General features: G+C 42.5%; 1 protein-coding gene and 1 long non-coding RNA gene across 3 annotated transcripts; one reads left to right on the top strand and one right to left on the bottom strand.

Annotated features, from left to right (window-relative positions):
• Positions 1-4825: 4825 nt before the first annotated feature.
• LOC131132274 (uncharacterized) lies at positions 4826-8783 on the bottom strand. The gene is made up of 4 exons (XR_013629362.1): positions 8359-8783; positions 7264-7396; positions 6747-7179; positions 4826-5642 (listed from the first exon to the last, which is right to left on the bottom strand). It is a non-coding gene; the product is annotated as an uncharacterized LOC131132274 (long non-coding RNA).
• Positions 5044-9887, top strand: LOC131132263 (EF-hand and coiled-coil domain-containing protein 1). Of its 2 annotated transcripts, none has more exons than XM_058077735.2 (8): positions 5044-5718; positions 6782-7205; positions 7276-7410; positions 7492-7559; positions 7743-7846; positions 8696-8812; positions 8903-8972; positions 9576-9887. In XM_058077735.2, the coding sequence occupies exons 1-8, from the start codon at positions 5184-5186 to the stop codon at positions 9719-9721; spliced, it is 1599 nt and encodes a 532-aa protein (XP_057933718.2). In that variant the 5' UTR covers positions 5044-5183; the 3' UTR covers positions 9722-9887. The 2 variants fall into 2 exon arrangements, with proteins under 2 accessions (XP_057933718.2, XP_078650525.1); XM_078794399.1 differs by having other exon boundaries at positions 7743-7951.
• Positions 9888-10353: the final 466 nt, after the last annotated feature.

Below are 10353 nucleotides of genomic sequence, written 5' to 3'. Positions count from 1 at the left end.
AGTTAAAGTCTTACTGATTGTATGGGGTGGACAGGTGTCTTTATGCAGCTAACGACCTCAAACAGGTGCATCTGATTCAGGATGATACATGGAGTGCAGGTGGACTTCTAATGGGCAGACTAACAGGTCTTTCAGGGTCAGAATTCTAGATGATACACAGGTGTTCAAATACTTATTTGCAGCTGTATCACACAAATAAATTGTTAAAAAATCATGCATTGTGATTTCTGGATTTTTCTTTTTAGTTTATCTCTCTCACAGTGGACATGCACCTACGATGAAAATTTCAGACCCCTCCATGATTTCTAAGTGGGAGAAATAGCAAAATAGCAGGGTGTTCAAATACTTATTTTCTTCACTGTATACACACAAAATATACAACAAATGGCTTTTTGTTACAGTTCAAAATAGCATTTATGGTACTTTACCCTAGAGGTGCGCATGTCTGCAGGACCCATGGCTGGAATTGGGTTTCCTGTACACGTTTTAGTACTTGCTTAGCGTCGGAGGAGTCTGTGTGCCGGAGTTGTTGATTCTGCGATGGTGTCTGAAAGAGAGACAAGTTGTAACTCATGTTACTCAGCACGTTGTCAGGGAGTCAGCTGAAGCTTTTGGGGGGCCCGATGCCCCCCGGTGTTCCTGCTTTCACTGGTTTGCACAGCTTTATTTATACAAGTACCGTGCCAGACGCTGCTTTGTGCGTGCAGCTCAACTCGTGTTTAGATCAACTGTTCTGCAGGTATAGTACATAAGATAATACTAATCGAAAACTCAATCATATGAAAATATGCATTTAAAGCAAGCATAATTGTGGAGAATTCCAAGTGCCCATGTGGCCCATAGCTAGAACCGCACTTGTGATGCACAGGATGTATGAGTGTGCCGTCACACCCTGGCTCTGTTGTATCAGTGTCAATGTAAGAGGTGAGCACTGTAGCTCTACCTGTAGCCACTTGCCCCCCCCCCCCCCCCATCTGCTCTCCATAAACTCCATCCCGTCTCTTCACCGTCTCCGAGGAATGCATTCGACACGTCTTATGAAGAGAAAGGTGTGCAAATTTATACGCGTATCTGTGCATGTGTCGGCAGCTGTGACAGCTCAAAGGTATGTATATCTCAGGAATGTGGAAATGAGCTTTGTCGCACAGTGGAGGACATTTTGAAACTACACACACACACACACACACACACACAAGATCATAAATCAGATCCCTGGTGAAGGAGTTAACCCTGCTCCCAGTCTAACCCAATTCTTCATGTCAAGGCTCATGTTGACACACTCCTCATCTATCACTGATTGCATGATTAGAGTGACCTTAGCATGTGAGCATTTTCACACACACCTTGTGGACATCTACACACACGAGCAAAAGAGGATGTTGTCGTGCGTCCAGCTTGACAGATGTCCACCGAGTGCCCCACACAATACACAAAGTTTATGATCTCCAACAACAGCGAAAATAAGTCACTGAATGTCTTTCAGGGACCATCTGGACGAAAGGAGTCGTCTGCATTCATTGACGTATTGTTTAGTCATCTGCTGTATATCATCTGGGTTTTTTTTTTCATTCTCTCTTCTCCCTGAAAACAGTTTCCATCTCCAGTGTTCTGTGTCAGAAAGAGTTTACGCCAGAGATGATCTTATTGTAGGTTTTAGAAATAGACACAACTTAGCACGCAGTACCAAAGGACAGTCTCTGATCGCATTTCGACTTCCGACCAATAGACCTCGGTGCTGTGTCTCGAACCAGGGCTCATGAGTACTCGTCTTCATTAACTCACCTACTTGGGCCTGCTACTGCTTGCTAAATTAAAACAGGAAACCAGGATCTACAAAACGAGCGATTCACTCCCTCAGCCTTTGAGTTTCGACTCAAACCGACTCACAGGTTGATGAAGACTCGAGTTTCACTGACTCATGGGTGCAACAAAGTTTGTGAGCAGGCGCTCTTTGATGAGTGACTCAAGCTAGTCAAGTATCCGAACTAAAGCCGGTAAAAGGAATCGAGTTTTCCATCATCACAAGTGTGCAATACTGGGTGCTTATCATCAACAATGGCTGCTAATAATGGAGTAACCCATGACGGTGGACAGTGTATCCAAATACCGATAGCATATAGTCTCCATATCAAACCTATTCTGTCACAAGTTCAGTTCTGTGGCTTTCGTTGTCATAATTGTGGTCGTCAAACTCAGAAGTAGAGAAACATGCAAGATTTTAGAAGTTTAAGAGCCAAAAACAATCCTTCCATCATTCAAGAGGAATCAGTCCAATGAAGCAGGCGACTCCAAGTAAAGATTCCAATCAAAATCTAAAAACAACGAACAAAGCCAAACACTCAGAACACATTCTTAGCATGGAGGGAGAAACTGACTTTTCTTCAGCAAAACATCATTTGCATTTACTGTATGTATCCCAAGAGAGCAGTTAAAAAAAAGGTCAGTCAAGTTCATGCAGATTCATTAATTGGCATTATTAAAGACTGCCCTGGCTGGAATCTGTCTATAGTGTCCCGGCTGTAAAAGAACTGTTCTGTTCTTCACAAATACTGAGTCACTAACACTCACATAACCGAGACATATTTTCAGCAATAATTTTAGTCAAAAACCAAATCCTATGCAAAGCCATTATCCAAATCTATTACTAATAATTTATTCACATCATATGTTCACTTCCTTTGTGTATGTTTCACCATTTTGTTCCCTTACTAAAATTAACTGAATCGTGACCTGTACATACCAAACGGTAATTATGGTGCATGGTTACAACGCTAACCCTGACACATATGTAACTAATTCACTGTCCTTGAAGCATATAAGCTTTGGAACGTGAAAAATCAACCAAAATGTTAGTTCTACCATTGTCACTTATCATGGTCCAATATGTGACCACGCATCAGAGAGCATAGCATGGTTGTTCATATGGAAACGCCCCGGCCTCACATGTAGCAACCCTAGTAAACATACCAAATGAACGTGGGTGCAACGTAGTATCAGTCAGCGTCACTACAAAGTGTATGACTCCATTTGTCTTTTTGTTGACCCTCCGATGAGCATATGGCAGCCAACACAAAGCCGTCTCCTCTCCTAAACCAGAGGGCCTTACTCCTCCTCCAAAGGGTGAACAACCGGCCACTTGGGCTTGTCTCACAAAGCTTCCGACCCCCCTTTATATTTATAGCCCCTTCAGTGCCCCTGCATCCTTTCATTTTCAGAAGGGGTTCTTTCACTCGGTGCGGGCAGCAGTAGAGAGGGCGTCAGAACGACAGCAGGACTCAAAAAAAACGATGCTCATGAACTGATCATGGTGCTTGCCAGTTTACCAACTGGTAGAATCATAAAAAGGTGGCGAAGCGCCATACAAGAGAAAGACCGTTTACCATAATCCCTCCAGCGTGTCCTAGGTCTTTCCCAGGGTCTTCTGCCAGCTGAAAATTCCCGAACACCTCATCAGGGAGGAGTCCTGGAGGCATCTGGACTGGATACCTGAGCCACCTCAACTGGCAGGAGCAGCTCTACTCTGAGCACCTCCTGGATGAACAAAAAAGGCAGAGTAATTCAAACTAACTGCAAACTTTGACAAAATGACCGAAACATTTTGTTATTTTACATACAAGTACAGTCAAACCTCGGTTTTCCAATTATACAGTTGTCGTATGATTTGTTTTTTTTATGGAAATCCAAGTCCTATTGCCCTGGACTGTATCATTCAGGACCCAAACAAAGCCTCCTAGCTGTTAGTGATTGTGACTGCTACATCAGATCCTTTCCTCTTCTACTTAAATGCATTTTTATTGACTAATGCAATGTCTTCCACTGACTGGTGCAAACCTGCATGGTCTGGTCTGGTCATGCCCTGGTGAGGGTAAATCTTTGTTTGGGCTGTCAGACGGATGACAAGTAATGAGGTCAGGGTGGAGCTAGGTATTTTTATTTCATACTACCTTTAGGGGAATCTACGTGGTGATAGAGATGGAACATTCAGAAGGTGACCTAGATTGTGTTGCTTCCATGTCGATATAATACAATCTAGGCACACTTCACCGTTGCGTGGTGCAGAGCCAAATTCATGATGACTTCCAAATCATAACACTATGTGTGAGGAACAAAGTCGAAATAGCCATGAATGAACCTCTGTGCAATTTTGTCCGCACTAAATCACTAAGGCCAGTTTCTTCAGTGTTTGCACTAAAGGGTGGAGTCAGTGGAGGGAATGGGACTTTGTTTTCTGTAGGAGTGGGTGATACTGAAAATGTTGGTATCAATTTGATACCAACTAAATATGATTGTGATGATTGTTGATGCAATGATATTTTTCAAGATCACTGATTGAGTTTGTGATTTTACTGTCATTTGTTGACCGTTCTCAATAAATCACAATAGCAAAATACATACAATAAAATTCTCAGAAGTTAGAAGCCAGCTTAATCTCTGAATTCTCGCACGACATTCTCCTGATATTTTGTTGTCTCAAACTCATCGTCAAGACAAGCGATTTCATCGTATGACGTTGTTTACATGCAGTGATTTCATCCCTCCGCCATAAAAGCCGCACAAAACACTGGCTTTTGGCTTTTGCAAGTTACATATGGATGGATTTTTTTTTCAACCTGCCAAAATAAGAGTCCCAGGAAGGTTTCCATGGTGACATGGCCATAGAGTTCATCTTTCGAACGTCACGCATCATCATTGGCCTCCATTCCTGTCAATCAAAACTCTGTGATTGTAATTTGTTTAACTTTTTTGTTAACATCTTTTCTGAAATGTAATGTTTTCTTAAATGCTAACGTGTTTAACACTTTGTTACAGTATTTTGCAAACCCTGGTCATTGTAATGATGCTGATAATTAGGACTTTAGACAAAAAGTAAAGTTATTTGTGTGTAATTTAACAACATATAAATGTAACAATATCAGCAAAATAAGAAAATTACTCTCTGAACAGAAACATATCGATCTCATCACGTCAGTATCAGTCAGATGCTGACACAACCCTTGGTATCGATAGTATCGACATTTGTCTCGACCTGCCCGCCCCCGACTTCTCTGTTGAAGGGATCAGATGTAGAGTTGATGATCCGGGAATGAAGTCAATGTTAGCTTTCCAGGGAATTTGGTGCAAAATCCTTTAAGATTAGACTATCGGCTGATACCTACCTAGGAGAATACTTGCCGATATCAGCCATGAGGTGCATCCAGCCTTGGCCACGAGCAGCACGGAGGAGCGAATGGCTCCGGTGCGCCTTGGCCCACCACCACAACCCCGATCCCGGCGTGGAGAATGAAATAGTCGTCCTGGCCACCGGAATAGACCAATACTTGCAGGAGGTCTTCCACCATCTTGCTTACCCCAACCGGGAAGATAAAGTGTCCGCGGAGGACTTCACTACGCTGTGCGCCGTCCTGGGTGTCACCGGAGCTCGGAAGGGTCAGAGGAGCACGAAGGGAACCTTAGCTGGAGATGGCGACGAGGAAGAGTTCGGCGATGTTTGCTCCGGGTTGCCGTGTCAGTTAACTTTTAAGGACTTCCACGCGCGTCTGTGCGGCTTCTTTCGTGTGCGCACGGCGCAAAGAGGCTGGCGGCTGCCCGTCACCGAGGAGACTGAGCTGGTGGAGAGACAGATTCTTCTCCGGTGGCCTCGCCTGAGGAGGAGAAAAGATGTCACCTTTGATCTGACAGGGAATCACAGCAGAGCCACTGCAGAGGATACGGAGTCGGGTATGCTTGGTGTGCATGACAATTTCCCCCGGTTCATGTGTATTTGGTGCCTAGTTTGGAGGTACTATGGCCTGGAATACTCTTAGTCCTTACCTAATTACGTTTTAACCTTGACAATGATACTTAAAAAGTAAGAATTATAGTCCGGTTTTACTAAAGTTAGGGTCAAGCATTCCCAAATTTGTTCCACTCGCCACGCTAAGGCAGAAATGGGTCAACTACGGCCCTCGAGCCACATCGGGCCCACCGGGCATTTCCAAACTTGTTAAACCTTTGATGCAGAGGCATAGAAACAAATATTAAAAAAATAAAAAGAATAATTTAAAAAAACAACAAAAAACACCCACTCATATATTTCCACCGCAAGGCATGCTGGGTAACTTGTCGCGGTTTTGCTAGATTGCAAAATATGTTGAGATCATCAGACAAGTAAACAAGGAGCGAACATAACTCAATGTTTTATTGTTCCGAGTTCATTTTGTTGTTGCAGCTGGGCTACCCAGCATGTCTTGCGGGCATTTGTAAATAACATTTGGCATTTGAATGATTTATGTCATCGCGTTAAGTTGCCGTGGATGTGCTGTGTTGCACCGTGAGCAAGTATGTCGTTCTGCTTTGATGGCATAGTATTTAAGTCATTATGTCGCCCAAATGTAAGTGCGCCAAAGAAAAGGAAAGCCATATGGAAAAAAAATGCAGTAGGTGCCTGCAGCTACACTGAGGAAGGCTTATTAGTTTTTTTTTTGCACGTCATTATGTCGCCCGAGTGGAAGTGTGCAAAAGAAAAGGAAAGCCATCACAACGTAGGTGAAAATGAATATCATAAACGCCAAACTTGAATATTATTCACAGGTTTGGAAAGGTTAGAATCAGGCCTTCCATTTGGAGACCGTTGGTCACATTCAGGTCTTCTTTGTCTTTGAAGCGATTCGTCGCATTTTTCGTTGTTCTACTTGCTTTTATGACAAAATCCCATCAATCAACCAGCATATCAGTTTTAGTCATTATTAGGATTCAACGTAACTGACCCACGCTACGGACTCCTTCCACTCTCCACCACCAGAAGAGTTAGCGGCTCTCAGGGAGCTGGTGGAGGATCTGCGCTCAGCCCTGCAAGGGAGCGACGCGCGCTGCCTGGCCCTCGAAGTGGCTCTGAGACGAGAGCGGCGCCGCCTGCTCCCGAATCCGACGGCTGTTTCGTCACCCTCAACCTCCATCTCCCTCATACAAGGCAAGCTGGTGCCCACACGCCGCATTAAAGGACGCGCTGACGCAGGAGACGCTGCGAGGAGGCCGGGGAGGCGATGGGACACTTGGGACCCACTCTTGAGAGAGTTGAAGCTGATCCGATCGTCTCGTGATGGACAGCTGGAAGAGGCCATCAAGTTCAATCAACGTATGGAGGAGGAGTTGCGATGGGCGTACCAGGAAGTGAGAAAGCTTCAGGCGTCGGAGTGTGCTCTGAGGAGGGAGAACATCCACATTAGGTTGGAATCCGGCTCAATCACAAATCATCTGTTGGTTTGCATGCAATACAAGGGTCACCATCTCCACCAGGAGGCGAGCAGAGGAGGCCAGAGAGGCCTTGAGCTTGGGGCTTGAGAAGGTCAGAAGGATTCAGGAGCAAGCGGAATCTGTGCCACAGCTTCAGTCCAGGATCAGCCAGCTGGAGATAGAACTGGAGCAGTACAGGTACCGCATGACGGCTATTAGCATGTAGCATTTCCTATTCCTACACTCAGTATGGCTGTTCTCTATCACTCCTGCCGTCAGATTCAATTGTGTGTGTCTCCCTGATGCTGCGTCACCCAAAGGAGCCATGAGCTACCCGGTTAAGTCAGGTAGGAAAATTTTAATTATGTGAATAAAATATTATACTATATGATTGCATGCCCGAGCCAAGCTACCATCATGAAGCATGCATCTCCCTCACTTTGCCGTCTTTTAGCCTGCTAGCGTCCACATTTCCAATGTCTCACAGAGTTCATAATGCATCGTTTAAATCTTAGGTCGGCTCGTTTCAGATGCTGAGTGTCTGCAGAGAGCAGTGGAGGGCCGAGCCGCCTCTGATGAAGAGGAAGAGGGCGACAGGAGAACAAGAAAGGAAGGACAACGCCGTCTGCCGGAGGTGAACAAACGCATCGACCAATCGCATGACTGTAGCAAAGGCTGCAGCTGGATGAGACTAAAACAGGAGATCTCAGCAAGCGTGGTCGGTAGCGAGGAGGAAACGGTGGGTGAGACTTGAGACCGCAACAATTTTGGGGGTTGCTTTTAAATGGCACGAAAAACAGCTTTTTACTTACTTTAAATGCCAGATTATCTCCCAAATATTATAAATTGCATTACAAATAAATCTTTAGAGCTGCACTGACATGTATATAATTCTACCAGCTCAAGCTGGTCTCTATGAAGGCGTTTACTCTGAGAGGCGACGTAGGAATTGCGTATGGCCACTAGGGGGCACCAAAATACTGACAAAATCAACTGTTGATTCCTGGTACGGTTAATACTAAACATGCTAGCTGTGTGTGGTGCCAAATCCATCGTAAGGACATTTTATAATACTATAATACCATTATAATATGCCCCTGAGATGTAATAAAAGCATTATAAATTGTAAAATGTCTAGGTACTCACCACTCGTGATGATAATATGATGAATGTGCTTCATATTGCCTGACAATGTTGATTATAAACATGTCACAGGCATGGACGGTAATAATAGAATAATGTTAGCAATGGGTTACATTCAAACCTCACACCGACGTTCTAATATTCTCATTCCACGACAAATACAAAATCAAAGTTGGACTTTTTAGCTCCTTTGCTAACAAAATAAGAAACCGGTCTCCTTCTTCTTCGTGTGTTTTTCTTCACGTGCAGCGTGTCTGCTAATCTTGTATCGCCATCTGCAAATGTTGGTGTCACAAGATATCATGCAAGATTAAAACGTGATTTCTTTTTATCCCGTCAGAGACCAGAACAAGAGCGCTCCGAGACAAGACTGGAAGAGAAAGAAAGGGAGAGGCTGTCTTTACTGGAGGAAAAGTTTCGAGATTCCCTCCTGTTGCTGCTGCAGCTTCGTAATAAGGTCACTATTTTCCTTACGCGTCCCTGTAGCGCCCTCTAGTGTTTATGCTTTGCCATGTTTCTGAATAATCCTCCCTTGTCTTCTCTATAGAAGGTGTCCCGCAGAGAGCTGGGCACCATCATGATGGACACCCTGGACATGTGCAGTAAACATGGAGATGGTATACCTATGATCACATACAGTACAGTCCTTGTCTCGCCACTTGAGCACGGTTTTATGAATAAATTAATAATGTTTTGTATGAATACAATATAATAATATGATATATTATTGTTGGTACTCCTGGCCTAATTAAAGCATTTTCAAGCATAATGACTTAGCCGAAAGAAACTAAATGAACAAAAGCGGTGATATGTAGTAGTCCACACTGGTCACTAGGTGTCAGTAATGTTACTGTCATGTAGTTCTGACGTGATGTCACTCAGCTGATGTTACTTGATGATGAAATATCCATTGGAAAAAAAACAACAAGGAACTCTCTTAATGCTTACAAGTGACTGTTATTTTATTTACATCTAAAATGTCATATTTTATGCTACTATATTGGATAATACTAGTGTAAAGGTGACTATAGGGGTGTTATTTCATGTCTAAAAGGCTCTAATTACCATATTTATAAGTAATTTGCAGGTTTTCTATGTATTAACTGCTAAATATTTAATCACCATGTAATGGCGATAAACAAGGGATTACTGTATTATTTATTATTTTACTATTATTATTCATATTTTTGCTTAGCTTTTTGTGGCATTTCTACTTCCAGGTCCATCTCAGGTGCTGCAGGTAGCAGACACCCTGTACATGCAGTTATCCTCCAGCGATCACCTTGGCGAAGGAGGCGAGAAGAAAGGGGACGAGAGGGAGAACACACGGCGGCCTCAGACGAGCCCTCTGCTCATCTCTTGTTAACAACGGCGCTCTTTTTCAGCCACTTAGGCTTATTGACGTTATTAAAGCTGCTACTATATACTTATATATAAATACATTTATATAAAAATTGTCCCAATGGCCCTGTGTGAAATCCCCCTGACTAATAAATGTCTAATTGTCTCATGTGATTCTCGTATTTTCGATTTCTTGGCAGAATAAATTTTGTTTGATTTCATAATTAAACTTTTTATTTCATAAGTTTGACTTTATCTTATAATGACTTCATCTCATTATTTTAAAATTTTAATCATTTTAATCTACTACTTCATGATTATGTTATTTAATATTTCTTTATTTTTTGAAATATCATGTTACCTCGTCAATTCAATTTTTTATCTCCTAATTATGTATTTTATCAAATACATTAGACTTTTTTAATCGCATAATTTTGACTTTTTAGATTATAATGATCACTTTCTTATTTTATATTAAAACTTTGTATCTCATAACTATGACTTTTTATCCCATAATTGTGGCTTTTTTTCATTATTTTTACTTTCATCTCATAATCATGACTTTCTGTCATAATTTTAACTTTTTCTACGTGATTTTGACTTTTTATCTCATAAATATGACCTTTTGATCTCATAATTCTGACTTTTTAATTTCAT

This window comes from Doryrhamphus excisus, linkage group LG11 (genome assembly GCF_037039965.1).
Source record: "Doryrhamphus excisus strain RoL-2023G ecotype Guam linkage group LG11, RoL_Dexc_Guam_v1.1, whole genome shotgun sequence".
Classification (NCBI taxonomy): Eukaryota; Metazoa; Chordata; class Actinopteri; order Syngnathiformes; family Syngnathidae; genus Doryrhamphus; species Doryrhamphus excisus.
Note: the sequence above shows the minus strand (reverse complement) of the source record. Positions and strands in the feature narration are given on the sequence as shown.